Source organism: Ranitomeya imitator, chromosome 1, assembly GCF_032444005.1.
Source record: "Ranitomeya imitator isolate aRanImi1 chromosome 1, aRanImi1.pri, whole genome shotgun sequence".
NCBI lineage: Eukaryota > Metazoa > Chordata > Amphibia > Anura > Dendrobatidae > Ranitomeya > Ranitomeya imitator.
The window spans coordinates 475,633,171-475,648,860 of record NC_091282.1 but is presented as its reverse complement, the minus strand read 5'-3'; the positions used below and the strand labels follow the sequence as shown (position 1 = coordinate 475,648,860).

The following is a 15,690-nucleotide window of genomic DNA, read 5'->3' as shown; positions in this document are numbered from 1 at the left end:
GGACCATTCTAGAAGAAAACCTGTTGGAGTCTGCAAAAGACCTGAGACTGGGATGGAGATTTGTCTTTCAACAAGACAATGATCCTAAACATAAAGCAAAATCTACAATGGAATGGTTCACATATAAACATATCCAGGTGTTAGAATGGCCAAGTCAAAGTCCAGACCTCAATCCAATCGAGAATCTGTGGAAAGAGCTGAAAACTGCTGTTCACAAACGATCTCCATTAAACCTCACTGAGCTCGAGCTGTTTGCAAAGGAAGAATGGGCAAGAATTTCAGTCTCTCGATCTACAAAACTGATGGAGACATAACCCAAGTGACTTGCAGCTGTAATCGCAGCAAAAGGTGGCGCAACAAAGTATTAAGTTAAAGGGGCCGAATAATATTGCACGCCCCACTTTTCCGTTTTTGAATTTCCACAAAAATGTAAAATAACCAATAAATTTCGTTCAACTTCACAACTGTGTTCGACTTGTTGTTGATTCTTCACCAAAAATTTACATTTGGTATCTTTATGTTTGAAGTATATGTGGGAAAAGGTTGAAAAGTTCTAGGGGGCCGAATACTTTCGCAAGGCACTGTAGCTGTTCACTAGGAGCCCATTTTGTAATAAGGACAATGTATTGCATCTTTAGGTTTAGTCCCACTTAGAATCTGGTCTTAACATTTTTGCATACATCCACAGAAGGAAATTGGAATCTGTAAATCTACCTTAGCAATATCAGTTCCCATAAAGCTTTGTCATTCTGATTTATGTATGAATATGTGTTAATGTATTCATTCAATAGGACAAGATTAGCTTCATTTCCAGTTACATCAACTTCAGAACTTGATTAGCAGCATTGTTGAAGTCTGGATAGTGAGAGATGGAGGCACAACCACGCTCTACACGTTAATATCCGCCGAGTGTTAATCGGACAATACAGGAGGACGTCTGAGTTGCCTTTCCTTCTTGGTCACCTCATGTCACTGGCACATTCGTGATGTCATCTCCTTCTGAAGAAGAAATTAAAGCATATTATAATAAAACATTATATATCATTGATAACATTTGCATTTGCCATTACTATACTGTTTCTGTGAAGATCACTTCATTATAAGCATCCATTCAGACCATGATAGCATCCACACATTAGCAAACCAACAACAAGTGCACAGTGCAGTGTTATAGATTCTACTGCCTAGTGGAAGGATCCATTAAGACACCAAACAGCATTTAAAATTCCCTACATCAAATATACAGTGGATATTAAAAATCTACAAAACCCCTGTTAAAATGCCAGGTTTTTATCATGTAAAAAAAATCATACCAAGAAGAATAATTTCAGAACTTTTTCCACCTTTAATGTCACCCATAATCTGTACAAATCCATTGAGAAATAAATCATTTTAAGTGGGGAAATAAATATAACAAAGCTAAAACACCATATTTTTCGTATTATAAGACGCTCTCCAAATTTTGAGGAGAAAAATAGGAAATAGGAAAAAAATGGTGGTGCTTCTTATAATCCATGCATCTTAATGCTTACAGGGGGTGGTGGCTGTGGTGAAGCGGGGTCCCAGGGTCGCTGCTGGAGGAGGCAAGAGTGGAGCGTTGCTGCAGGCCGCAGGCTGGGATGATGGAGTGTTCGGATGTGCGGCGTGCCGCTGCACGTGTCTGGTGCTGCGGGTGGTGTCTGGTGCTGCTGCGGGTGTCTCCGGTGCTGCTGCGGGGGCTCTGCCGACCAGAGCCCCCGCAGTTCCATGGTTTACTATGCGGTGGACTCCGGAAAAATGGCTGCCGGGGGAGGCGCATGCGCAGATGGAGATCTCGGCACCAAGATCTCAGAAAATGAGATCTCAGCGCTGAGATCTCATCTCCCGAGATTTTGGTGCCGAGATCTCTTTGCACATGCGCCACCCTCGGCAGCCATTTTCCCGCAGTCCACCGCATAGGAAACCATGGAACTGCGGGGCTCTTGTCGGCAGAGCCCCCCGCAGAACCGAACACCACTCGCAGTACTGGACACCACCCCCTGCGGCCTGCAGCAAAGCTCCACTCGTTCCTCCTCCAGCCACGACCATGGGACCCTGCGCCACCGCGGCCGGTAAAGTGTATCCGCATTATAAGATGCACCCCCATTTTCCCCCCCAATTTGAGGGGAAAAAGTGCATCTTATAGTCTGAAAAATACGGTAAGTGTGTTTTCATAAGTGTGAATGTCCTCTTATAATTGGCGATGTGGTTGTGTTCAGAATATGCCAATGATATTTAAACTCATGTTAAAAAGAATCTGTCAGTAGGATCATCACTCCTAAACTGTCTATATAGCTGAATAAAATGATAACTTCATATCTGTGATATGATGTCTTATTCCAGAGAAATCCACATTTTTCTTATATGTAAATGAGTTTAGGACTATGGGCCGTACATAGATCTGTGTGAGAATCTACCTCCAGAGCTTATTTTACATAAAGGGGGAGTTACCAGTGTGAGATATGTAACGGCGGCTCTCTGCTCTCACTGCAGAGCTGTGTGTGACTAGAACTGACACATCTGCAGGTTCCTCTCAGTTTCAGCTTCCATCTCACAGGCAGAGAGGGTTGCAATATTATTACAATTCAGCAGAGCTCAGACAGCTGCAAAAAAATGTGTTGTAAGAAGACAAAGTTCTGTTCTACTGTTCTGTGTTATTTACATGTCTCACACTGGTAATGCCTCTTTTATTGAAAACAACCTCTGGAGGCAGATTCTCATGCAGATCAATGTTTGCCGTATAGCCTGTACAGCTCATTTACATGTAAGAACAACGTGGATTTCTCTGGAATAAGACATCAGATCAGATATTAAGGTATCATTTTATTCAGCTTCCTATGACCTATACGCCATATAGAGAGCTTCGGAGGGACGATCCTACCGAAAGATTGCCTTTAAATAGTATTCAGAACATAGCTGCCCTCATTTAAAGTTATTCTGATTTTATATTTTCAAAGTTTAGCTGTTCTAGTAGGATTCGCCTGATATTTTCTTAGTTGCATTTTACAACAAAAGTCATGGTCCTTAAGCAGCTTACAACACAGCAAAGGGATCTCATTGTTGAAAGTTATCAGTCAAAAGAAGGGTATATATTTTTCCCGATACATTACCTATACCATTGAACACTGTGAAGACAATCACTAAGAAGTGGCTTAAATTTTTCTCAACAGTGACATTACCCAGGACTTGATGCACCTCAAAAATTGATGAATAGACAAGAAGAAAATTGGTCTTCTGCCTAGAGGTCTACAGCATCATTAGATGAGCCGCAGGAATTTCTGGCAAGTACTTGTTGTGTACTTCATGTAACAACAATCCCATATATTCTTAAAGATTTGGTCCAAGACTAGCATTGAGTTTAATCCTAAATGTCCATTTATTAATTGTAATAATCGCTTTTCAAATATACTTTAATTAAAAAATTTCTACCTATTCCTCTCTAATCTGCTTTACTTTTTTTTACCTACTTCGGTTTTGATGACGTATTACTTTAAAATCCCCAGTGTATGCTGGGATACGCAAATGGGACATCATCTCATGCTGCAGCCTCTGTGCCCACCCACTCAACCTGTGTCAGTCGTTAATTCACTTGTATGCTTAGTATGAGCACTCTTGTGCGATATTCTTTTCAAGGCACAGTGATAGTGCGCTCCTTCACTTGCTCTGATGAGAAGTGACAAGTTGGCAAGACAGCGCACTGTCAGTACACATTCTAAGGAGAGAACACGACAAGTAGGGACCAGCCCCACCACCAAAAGTGACGCTCTTACAAATCGCACCACTCGTCAATGGGCTGTATTTGCTATTAACCCCAACATCCAATTAATTTTACCTGTGCATGGCGTACGCTGTTACAAACCTGGTTTCTGAATGTAATATCAGCCAGGCTCCATTTGCTCCTGTTAAGCCTTGAATCCTGCTGTCAATCTCTAACAGCCGCATTTAAGGCAATGGTAAGAGGGGAGCTTGTGAGTAAAAGCTTTTAAAATTGCAAATAAGTAAAAAAATATATATAAAAATTCCCCCTGTAAAAATAAAGAAATTAAAAAAAAAACATATTTGACATCACAGTATCCAATCTATCAAAATCTACAAGTAATTAACCCGTATGGTAAAAGCCATAAGGGAAAAAAAATAATCAAAATGGCGAAACAAAAAGAAGTTTTTCTCTTTTATTAATTTCACAATTTCTCAACTTAAAATGAAAAAAAAATATAAATAAAAATTACAAGCATTCAAAATTACTACTTGCACTGCAAAAAAAAACAAAACTTGCCCTAATATGTCTACAGGAAAATAATAATAATAAAAAAAGTTATGATTCGTGTAAGAGTTATTTTCAAAAAAGAAAGAATGCACAACAATGTAAAATCGCCCAGTCAAGAATGATTTAAAGCACATCTATATTTAAATAACCTTCAGTTTATCTTTTGTCTAATCCTAGAAAACTCTATTTATTACTTTTGCTCTGTATTCTTAAGAAAATCCACAAGGTGTCAGCAGAGGAATACTGTAAGGCAGATACACACCATGCAGCAGAAAAAGAATATTCCAATTAAGCCTTATAATAACGTTAACTGCAAAGAGAACAATTGTGTTAATCAGAGCAACAAGAAGCCAATTCAGTGCTGGCTAAAGCTGTTCATTTTTTGTTCGTTTATATATTATGCGCACGTTCATTAATGCAGACATTAGAAGCAAACACTACAAACCTATACACATATTTGAGATTTTGCAGCCTGCATGGTTATATCCTTAAAGGTTTAATAAGCAAAATAAAAAGTCAAAAATGGCAAATTTACTAGTGAGTTCAGGCAACAAAACAAGATTGCTATTTTATATTTATCCTAATGAAATGAATATGATCCGTTGTTTTGTCACGTAAATAGCATCTAGTCGTCTTAAAGGAGGAGTAAATATACATTGATGGACCCATGTCCCTAAATTCTATCCCCCCCGCAGCTTGATTAGGGGTGTTCCCAACTATCTGTAGATAGCAGACCATAGAGTGACTGCAGGGGTGACTGGAGTGACTGCAGGGGTGACTGAGGGACTGTAATGGCTGCAGACAAATACTAACGAGCTCAATTATTAGGGAACTACGCACAAACTATTGGTTTTTTTTTGCACATAGTGATATCTAATAATAAGCTTCTGAGACTGCAGGGAAAACACGCAGAATTCCTCCCACATTTCTTGGGAAAAATAATTTGGACAGCCTGTATTGTGCCCGAGGAGCAGCAGATGGAGCAATATTAGGACACATTTAGAGAGGTAGACCCTGGGGACTGGAGACCTCCGAGACTTCCCTACTTTATCAGACGGCTGCTTCTTTTTCTCCATAAAACAAGAATACCTGAGGGAATTGTTTTCTATGTAATTTTAGTCTACAGTTCTAATACAAACGCTTTGTTTAACAGCATCCTGGACCCAAATGCAAATTTTCACCTCCTTTTGAAGTCCTAATAGTTCAACAGGTTTCTATGGAATGTCTTTAAAACAGCTTCATCAATCCAAGTCATCTCTGGCGTGAAGCTAAGGTATGGCTCCTGGTCTAAGACCTCCTGAAGTATTCATGCAAACCATAAAAGAATCGACGGTAATTGTATGCGTAAATCATAGCACTGGGCATGAAAACTTACTCCGGTCGTGTTTGACGGAAATCGTGCGTGGCGCAGCAAATCAATTTGGTTTTGGACAAGTGCCACTTTCTCATTGTTAATCTTTGTCAGTGATTTAGGTAGTGCGCTAAACAGATGATTGAAATCATCACACCCTAGTGCAGGCCGATAGTGAAGAACTCATCTTTGGGGAAATTGATAGTGACATAAAACAAGTACTAGTAGAGCTATAAATGTCCCACCCCGATGCAATTGACTTATATTGAATACTCACTATTTTCAGTGGAGCAGTAAGCTTTGGCCTGTTATAAATAGTTAAAATCGGTATGATGTAATGCTGCTCTTAAAGGGGTTGTCTCAAGTGAATGGGTTATCACCTTGAAAGAATAGGTGAATAGCTCGGGATCTGACCACAGACCCCACTGATCTGATAAGCTTTTATATGCTTGGTTTGTATGGCGTGGCTGTATGTCACAGTCCCATAGACAGTAGATGGGGGCCACCACTCCATTCCAATCGAGCATTTCAGAGCACCACTCTCAGCATAAGTGCGGATCCCAGTGGTTAGCACCACAGAGATCAGCAAGTCATTTTTGCTATAATTTGTTAAGTTGGGACAATTCCGTTATAGGAAAACTTAACACAGAAAATGCACAAAACATAAAAAACCATAATGCCATCTTTTTCTTTCCCCTGATTTACCTATGTATCATATTGCAAATAAAGCAGAGAAATAAAGAAAGTTAGTCCTTATCTCAACCCTGTGTCTTGCTGTAAAATAAAAACCTGCAGCAGGAACCTCCCCCTCTACTCTGTTTGCAAAGACCGTTTCCCTGCCGTCTTACTAAGAGTCCGTTTACATTGACTGACTGGTGACCCTAAATGACCGCCGATTGGTAAACCTTTCCCGATCGTCAGTCATTTAATGGTCTGTTTATACAGGTAGACCGAAGCAAATGAGCACTCCGTGTTCGATGGCTACCATCGCTCTTGGCAGTGTGAGTCCTGTTTGCACAGGATGATGCACCGCTGAGAACAATTATCTTTTGCAGTGTGCAAAATATATTTTTACCCAATGAACAAGCATTTTACATGATTGGCAGTCTGTTTACGTGGCAAGATAATCGTGAAATGAGCGTTTTTAAGAATGGTTATGCACAATTATCTTTCAGTGTCATCTGCTCAGCATTTACTGGCTGATAATGGACCAGTATGCAGGAAATTAACCCGTTTTTTAGCTTTTTTTTTTTTTTACAAGGCTGTTTGGTTCAGAAACAGATACATATTTCCTTCTATCATTCATTTCTAGGTTTAATATGCCTTTAAACATCATTTTTGGAATGATGCTCTTGTAATCGCAGGCAAAGTCCAGTTACATAACCAGAATCCTTTAATGCTCTTGCGCCGCTACATTTTCTCACCTTAAATTTCACATCAATATGATTTAATAGGAAGATAGGATGAGTTGCACATTCCTTCGTATTTATAGAATTAGTGTTGTTACTAAAGACAACTAAAGACATTGTCAAGCTAAGGCCTTAGGCTAGGTTCACACTGCGTTAACAGCAACCCGTTCAACACATTATGCTGAAAATATGATAAGGTCCATGCTGGGACCCGATTACCTAAGCCGGCCGCTGGGTCTCCTGACATAACCTAACTGCCTCACACGCATATCTGAGGCAGCATGTTTAGTACAGGAGACCTGACAGTTAAGCTGGGTTATTGTGATCCAAGCATACATGGAAGTGGAAGCCGGCCAAAGTGTAGACTTTTTTTTGCATATAGATCCCACATTAGGGAAGAACAATAACCTTGGATCCATACATTTTGGCAAGAAATATAGAGCTCAAAGACTGGAAATTCAGCTGTATGAACACAGCCTTTATCACATTAATAAACTGAGGAGAGCCCCAAATGAACCCTAAAGCTTTAGTCACACTAAACGACTTACCAACGATCACGACCAGCGATACGACCTGGCCGTAATCGTTGGTAAGTCGTTGTGTGGTCGCTGGGGAGCTGTCACACAGACAGCTCTTTCCAGCGACCAACGATCAGGGGAACGACTCCGGCATCGTTGAAACTGTCTTCAACGATGCCGAAGTTCCCCTGCAGCACCCGGGTAACCAGGGTAAACATTGGGTTACTAAGTGCAGGGCCGCGCTTAGTAACCCAATATTTACCCTGGTTACCATTGTAAAAGTAAAAAAAAAAAAAAAACACTACATACTCACATTCTGATGTCTGTCACGTCCCCCGCCGGCGTCCACAGGGTTAAAACTGCTTTCGGCAAGAGCGCTGCTAATGCACGCGCTGCTGCCCAGAGCTTCCCTGCACTGACTTGTCAGCGCCGGCAGTAACAGCGGTGACGTCACCGCTGTGCTCTGCTTTACGGCCGGCGCTGACACATTAGCAGCGCTCCTGCCGAAAGCAGTTTTAACCCTGTGGACGCCGGGGGATGTGACAGACATCAGAATGTGAGTATGTACTGTTTTTTTTTTTTTACTTTTACAATGGTAACCAGGGTAAATATCGGGTTACTAAGCGCGGCCCTGCGCTTAGTAACCCGATATTTACCCTGGTTATAAGTGAACACATCGCTGGATCGGCGTCACACACGCTGATCCAGCTATGACAGCGGGTGATCAGCGACCAAAAAATAGTCCTGATCATTCCCCAATGACCAACGATCTCCTAGCAGGGGCCTGATCGTTGGTCGCTGTCACACATAACGAGATCGTTAGCGGGATCGTTGCTACGTCACCAAAAGCGTGACGTTGCAACGATTTCGTTAACGATATCGTTATGTGTGACTCCCCTTTACTAGAAGGCTTTAAAATGTAACTTTTATTTTAATTTTAAAATACGGTATATATTGTGAACAAAAGGGTATCACATTGTTTGTCCCTAATTTGCCTCTATTATTCCGATTAAAATTTTAAAAGAGTGCTTTCTGCTCTGTGAAGTGTATAGCACCCACGATGGTAGCACGTCTGACAAAATAGGACGGTGAATTTTTAGCACAGACTTCCCCCGGGGAGCAGAATGGAGAGACATGGGGCAGAATGGGAGAACATATGGGGAAAGGAATGAGACACAAGGGGCCAGGAATGATACACAGGGGGCCAGGAATGAGACACACGGGGCCAGAATTGAGACAAATGGGGCCAGGAATGAGACACGTAGGGTCCAGAATTGAGTATATATGGGAGCAGGATGTGGGACATTACTGTAGGGACTAATTAAGGGATATTGTTACTGCTGTGATGTATTTTATTTTTGAGGATACTGTTTTCATTGTGGGGGAGGAGAGATCCTGTTACTGTGCAGGGCGACATAGTCACTTTTTTCTTCATCTGTCGTAGTGTAGAAGTTGGGGAAATATTGGGGAATGTGCTCTATATAACTTATTTTATGCTGAGAAAAGTACTGGCTGGAAGAAGTGATGACGGTCTGTGCTGGATAAAGATGATAAAGATGAAGGACTTCAAATAGAGATGTATAAAGTCACTGGTGATCCCTGTATTACCTGTACACTAACAATATACACTGTATACAATGTACAGAGCTCCTGTGTATAAGATCATTGGTGAACAATGTATTACCTGTACACTATATGCTATATACAGAGCTCCTGTGTATGTCACTGGTGATCCCTGTATTACCTGTACACTGACACTATATACATAGCTCCTGTGTACAATGTCACCGGTGATCACTGTATTACGTGTACACTGACACTATACATTGTGTACTATGTATAAAGCTCCTGTGTGTAATGACACTTATGGTAATATTAGTATTGTTTTTTTTTATTAATGATCAGCATTGTAGTGTTTGGTCACTATGTGGTGGTTATATGTGGTCTGGTCATGGTGTGATGGTATTTTTCCTTTGTATGTGGTATTATTGGTCACTATGTGGTAGTAATATGTGGTCTGGTCATGATGTGGCAGTATTTGTCCCTTGTATGTGGTATTATTCATTCACTATGTGGTGGTGACATGTGGTCTAGTCATGGTGTGGCAGTATTTGTTTCTTGTATGTGGTGGGAATTTATTTACTTGTAGATTGTGAGCCCTCGCGGGCAGGGTCCTCTCTCCTCCTGTACCAGTTGTGAATTGTATTGTTCAAGATTATTGTACCTGTTTTTATTATGTATACGACTCTTCACATGTAAAGAGCCATGGAATAAATGGCGCTATAATATTGAATAATAATAATTATAATTTATCATCTGGTCATGATGTGGCAGCATTGGTTCCTTGTATGTGTTATTATTGGTCACTATGTATAACCAAATAAAGAGGGAAGTAACATACCAAAAATAAAATATAAAAGATTTTTATTTGACAATTTTTAAAAGCCAAAAAATACAAATAATACATACAAAAAGGGGATGAAAACACGGCAAAATGAGCCCAAGGCAGTCCATAAAGTATGATATTATACAAAAAAACAAAGTATAGCAATAATAGACTGGTGTATTAATTTACATGCAACAGCAGGCTCTGGAATACAGAGAAGAGAAATTGACCAAAAGTGTGCCTACTAGAGGCTAACAAAATATAAGGCAATTCACTAACACCTATAACAAATAGCCAGATAATGCTAAAAAGCTATGCTAACACACAAGGTAACAAACCAATGTAAGTGGTATAAAAACCTACTGAAGATTGCGGGTATATAAAGCCATATGTTGGTATATAGACTGATGGTAAACAAAAATGGTATAAGGCTATAAGGCAACGCCATAAAGGAAGGTATCAGTGCATAATGCTACTGTGGTGAATGCCCCATTGCGCCTATGTAAAAGCCATATAGAGAGGTCAATAGTAATACGCTAGCGTTACGCTCATACCTGCTAATGGACGGGTCTGCCAGGGACAAGAAAACCCCGACGCGCGTTTCGCAGCGTAGCTTCTTCCAGGGGGTCGTCACGACCAGGGGGCTCATTTTGCCGTGTTTTCATCCCCTTTTTGTATGTATTATTTGAATTTTTTGGCTTTTAAAAATTGTCAAATAAAAATCTTTTATATTTTATTTTTGGTATGTTACTTCCCTCTTTATTTGGTTATACATAGTGACCAATAATAACACATACAAGGAACCAATGCTGCCACATCATGACCAGACGATAAATTATAATTATTATTATTCAATAATATGTTATTTGGTTATATGTTATTTTGGAGGTACGTCTTATACAGTAATTGGTCTATATAAATTTGGGTATATTGGTCACTATGTAGTAGTTATATGTGGTCCAGCCATGGTGTGGCAGTATTTTTCCCTTGTATATGGTATTATTGTTCATCTTAAAATATGTATGTGACACATTCCCTTAAAGAAACATAAATAAAAAATATACCTAAAAAGAGTACAGGATATTTTGACAAATGTTTAATAGGTTAGAGTAGAGAGCGGCCCGGCTTAACAGAGTGTACCTTGTTGTGATGGCGACTGAAAAAATCTTTTGGCCAAAAGAAAAGCTGATGATTATGTGTGTGATATGGTGTTAAATGGGAACTGTTAATTTGTGATTGGTGACGATGTGGTACAGAACTGGAATTTTTACAAGAGTTGGTGTTGGGACTGTGTAAGGTTTGAGGGTTGGAGGCAGAGCTGGGGTGGAGCATGGGTGGAGTCTCAAGAGGGCCCAAAAATGTTGCCAGTATGGGGCCCTGAAATAAATGGTGGCACCCCTGACTATATATATACTAGCTATTGAACCCGTTCTACGCCCGGGTGGCGAGAATTTATAATAATAAATAATAATCTTTATTTTTATATAGCACTAACATATTCCGCAGCGCTTTACAGTTTTGCACACATTATCACCACTGTCCCCGATGGGGCTCACAATCTAAATTCCCTATCAGTATGTCTTTGGAATGTGGGAGGAAACCGGAGTGCCCGGAGAAAACCCACGCAAACATGGGGAGAACATACAAACTCCTTGCAGATGGTGTCCAAGGTGGGATTAGAACTCAGGACTCCAGCGCTGCAAGGCTGCAGTGCTATCCACTGAGCCACCGTGCTGCCATTTATATTGGTATATGGTCTCCATCCTGTCATGTGCTGCTCCATTTTGCTCCCCCATTCTGTCATGTGCTGCTCCCATCCTGCGCCCCCATTCTGTCATGTGCTGCTCCCATCCTGCGCCCCCATCATGTCATGTGCTGCTCCATCCTGCGCCCCCATCCTGTCATGTGCTGCTCCATCTTGCTCCCCCATCCTGTCATCTGCTGCTCCATCCTGCATCCCCATCCTGTCATGTGCTGCTCCATCCTGAGCCCCCATCCTGTCATGTGCTGCACCCATCCTGCGCCCCCGTTCTGTCATGTGCTGCTCCCATCCTGCGCCACCGTTCTGTCATGTGCTGCTCCCATCCATATGCCCCGTACACTGCTCCATAAAGGTTTATGGCCCCTATAAGATGCCCCATAGTATATGCCCCATACACTGCTCCATAAAGGTTTATGGCCTATGGCCCCCATAAGATGCTCCATAGTATATGCCCCGTACACTGCTCCATAAAGGTTGATGGCCCCCCATAACATGCTCCATAGTATTAAATGCCCCGTATGCTGCTGCGATATATATATATAAAAAAATAACATACTCACCTATCGTCGCTGGGCGCCGAGTGCTGGGGGGCCTGAGCAGGCGGGGACACCGGCGCACTGTGGGGGTCAATTGCCGGAGTCGCCGCTAGCTCAGGCCCCCGACACTTGCTATATTCACCTGACCCTGATCCAGCACTGCGTGCCGCTTCTTCCGGGTCCTCTGGCTGTGACTGTTCAGTCAGAGGGCGGCGCGCATTAAGCGCGTCATCGCGCCCTCTGAACTGTGAACATCACAGGCAGAGGACCCGGAACACGGAGCAGCACGCAGCGCTGGAACGGGACAGGTGAATATAGCTTATATTTACCCTCCTGGCGCGTCCCTGCCTCTCCGTTGGAGATCGTGGTGTGCGTTCAGTGTTTACGCATTCCACAATCTCCTGGGAGCGTCACTCTGTGGGGTCCAGACTGCGCCGGCGCTTGCGCAGTCTATAAAGGCTTCGGACAGAGTGACGCTCCCAGCCTTATATTATAGATATGGGTTGTCACTGTCAGGTTAACAGAAGAATGATGGAGATGTGTAGGGAAGTGGAGATGGAATAAAAATTATTAAATGGGTAAGCATACATTTTTTAACTATAAACCATGTCCAATGGACACAAGGCTCAGCTGAAAATTCATTTTTGCTTTAATGAGGAACTGTGAATTAGCCATTGTCTGACACCACTGGCAATGCTTTAAGTCCCGCAGGAACAATATATAATATATTAGATTGTTGTCTGATCCCACCTCAATCAATTGGCAATATATCTTATGTGTATAGCAAGCTTTATATATGCTTTACCATGCTTCTGTTAGGCTACGTTCACATTCATGTCTTTGGACGCACGACGCACGAAAGACGCAAGTAAAACGCAGGCATTTTTGACGCATGCGTTCAACCTTTTTTTATATATATAGGGTCTTTTCAGTGTCTCTATTTTTTAAGTAAAGAACGCATGCGTCGTACAACGCACAACAACGCAAGTACTTGCGTCTTCTGCGTTGCCAATACACTTCAATGGAGTTTTTGACGCATCGACGACGCAAATGCAACGCAAGTGCGACTCATGCGTTTTTTTTTTTAAATTTGGACGCAGAAAAAATGCAACATGTTGCATTTGTCGCGCCCTGCCAGGTGCGTCGAAACGACGCATGCGTCGCGAAACGCACCAGAACGCATGACAACGCATGCCTATGCGTCCCCAATGTTAAAGATAGGGATGCATGACGCATGCGTTGTTTTGCGGCGACGACACTGCGTCCTAAGACGCGAATGTGAACGTAGCCTTAGATGGAAATTCTTCTGAATTGTTGCTAATACTTTGTCCTTTTTGAGATTGTTGCCTGATGGGCAATGCTTCTATATTAGTAAGCTGTTGCTAAAATATTTTATTTATGTAACTAATTCAATAATCCTATATCTAATTCTGATTGAACACTGCAAAAAGAGATATTGGCACTATATTAAATAATTGATAATGAAAAGTAATGGAACAGAATCATAAATAACCCGCCATCAATAAATGATCAATCTGCTGGTCTACACCCACACTTTTGGTATTTGGAATCTCTGCTTCCCAACCTTTTCTCCATGCTGCTTTTATTCCTCATTAAATTGACTGATATAAGCCCGATAGTTCTGCAGCCGGCTGTGGTGTTTTAGAGCTCTCACTTTGATCTCCAGTTTCTTCAAGCATGCAATGAATTATGACTGCAGTGATAAGCACTTAACACAGAACTGAGTGACTGGGTTGCACAACACATAACTTAAACCAGCATGGCTCCATTATATTTTCATTCAGTATTCAGGAATTGCCTATTTGCGAGAAGAAGGGGAAAGGAGCAAGGAAATGTCTCTGGTGATATGTGATTAAAAGTTCTTTTTTGTGGTTGCTAGAAACAATTTCACTTCCATGATTTGTCAAACAGAGGAGAGAAAGAAAGAAGTTGAAAGCAGAAATTGGTCTAACTTTTCATAGTCTGTTTTCTCATGCATGATTTAAAGCTTTAAAGGGAACCTGTCACCCCGAAAATTGTGGGTGAGGTAAGCCCACCGGCATCAGGGGCTTATCTACTACATTCTACAGCGACTGTATATCCATAGATATATAATAGAAAGGCAGATGTTTCTAAGGCTACTTTCACACTTGCGTTTTTAGCAATCCGTTGTTTTGGGAAAAAAACGGATCCTGCAATGTGCTCAAAGGATGCGTTTTTTACCCATAGGCTTGTATTAGCTACGGATCGCGACGGATGGCCACATGTCGCGTCCGTCATGCAACGGATCCGTCATGTTTTGGCGGACCGTCAGCACGAAAAAACGTTCAAGTGAACTTTTTTTGTCCGTTGCGTCCGCCATTTTCTACCACACATGCGCACCAGAATCTCCGCCCCCTCCTCCACGGACTTCAGAATGGGCAGCGGATGCGTTGAAAAACTGCATCCGCTGCCCACGTCGGAGCACAAATTTCACAACGTGCGTCGGTACGTCGGCCCGACGCATAGCGACGGACACGTACCGACGCAAGTGTGAAAGCAGCCTTAATGAGCGTTTAATTTAAAAAAAACGGAAAAACGGCGTTGGCTCCCGTGCAATTTTGTGCGCTAGAGGGGGAACGCTGACGGCCGGGGGCCAATATTTGTAGCCTGCTATGAATATCAGCCCGCAGCTGTTTGCGTAGCCTTTACTGGCTATTAAAATAGGGGGACCCCCCATAAAAATGACGTGGGGTCCCCCTATATTTTATAGCCAGAAAGGCTATGCAGACAACTGCGGGCTGATATTCATAGCCTAGAGAGGGGCCATGGATATTGGCCCCCACCCGGCTACAAATAACAGTCTGCAGCCGCCGCAGAAATGGCACATCTGTAAGATGCACCAATTCCAACACTTAACCCCTGTCTTCCCACTCCCGTGTAGCGGTGGGATATGGGGTAATAAGGGGTTAATGTCACCTTGCTATTGTAAGGTGACATTAAGCCGGGTTAATAACGGAGAGGTGTCAATAAGACGGCTATCCATTATTAATCCAATAGTAAAGGGTTAATAAAACACACACACATTAGGAAAAAAGTATTTTAATATTCTTCATTTAACCATACTTACCATACTTCAGCGCCTGCAAAAAACATAAAATAATAAACCGTATACTACCTGTCCGCCGTAGTCCAATTAATAACGAGTGTCCCACGACGATCTCCCCTATAGAACATTGACATCAGGTGATGTCACTGCTCTATAGGACCCTCGGTGACACACTGACAGGAGACAATAGCTCCTGCAGTGCATCACTGAGGTTACTATAGTTCAAAGTCTCACTTTATGGCAATTGCTGCATGGGAAAATTTCTCACAGCAATGCCAAAAGTGAGACTAGGGACTATTTATTTACAGCGGCGGAGGAATACAGTGCAGAAGGATACCTTCCTCCCGCTATTGTG

At 42.0% G+C, this 15,690-nt stretch overlaps 1 protein-coding gene across 2 annotated transcripts in view; it reads right to left on the bottom strand.

Moving 5' to 3' along the window:
• Positions 1-514: 514 nt before the first annotated feature.
• MOB3B (MOB kinase activator 3B) overlaps positions 515-15,690 on the bottom strand; it is a 112,567-nt gene continuing 97,391 nt past the window's right edge. For both annotated transcript variants that reach the window (XM_069765327.1, XM_069765336.1), the window contains exon 4: positions 515-999. In XM_069765327.1, the coding sequence (XP_069621428.1) occupies positions 970-999 (30 nt within the window). In that variant the 3' untranslated portion in view covers positions 515-969. The remainder of the gene's footprint in view (positions 1,000-15,690) is intronic.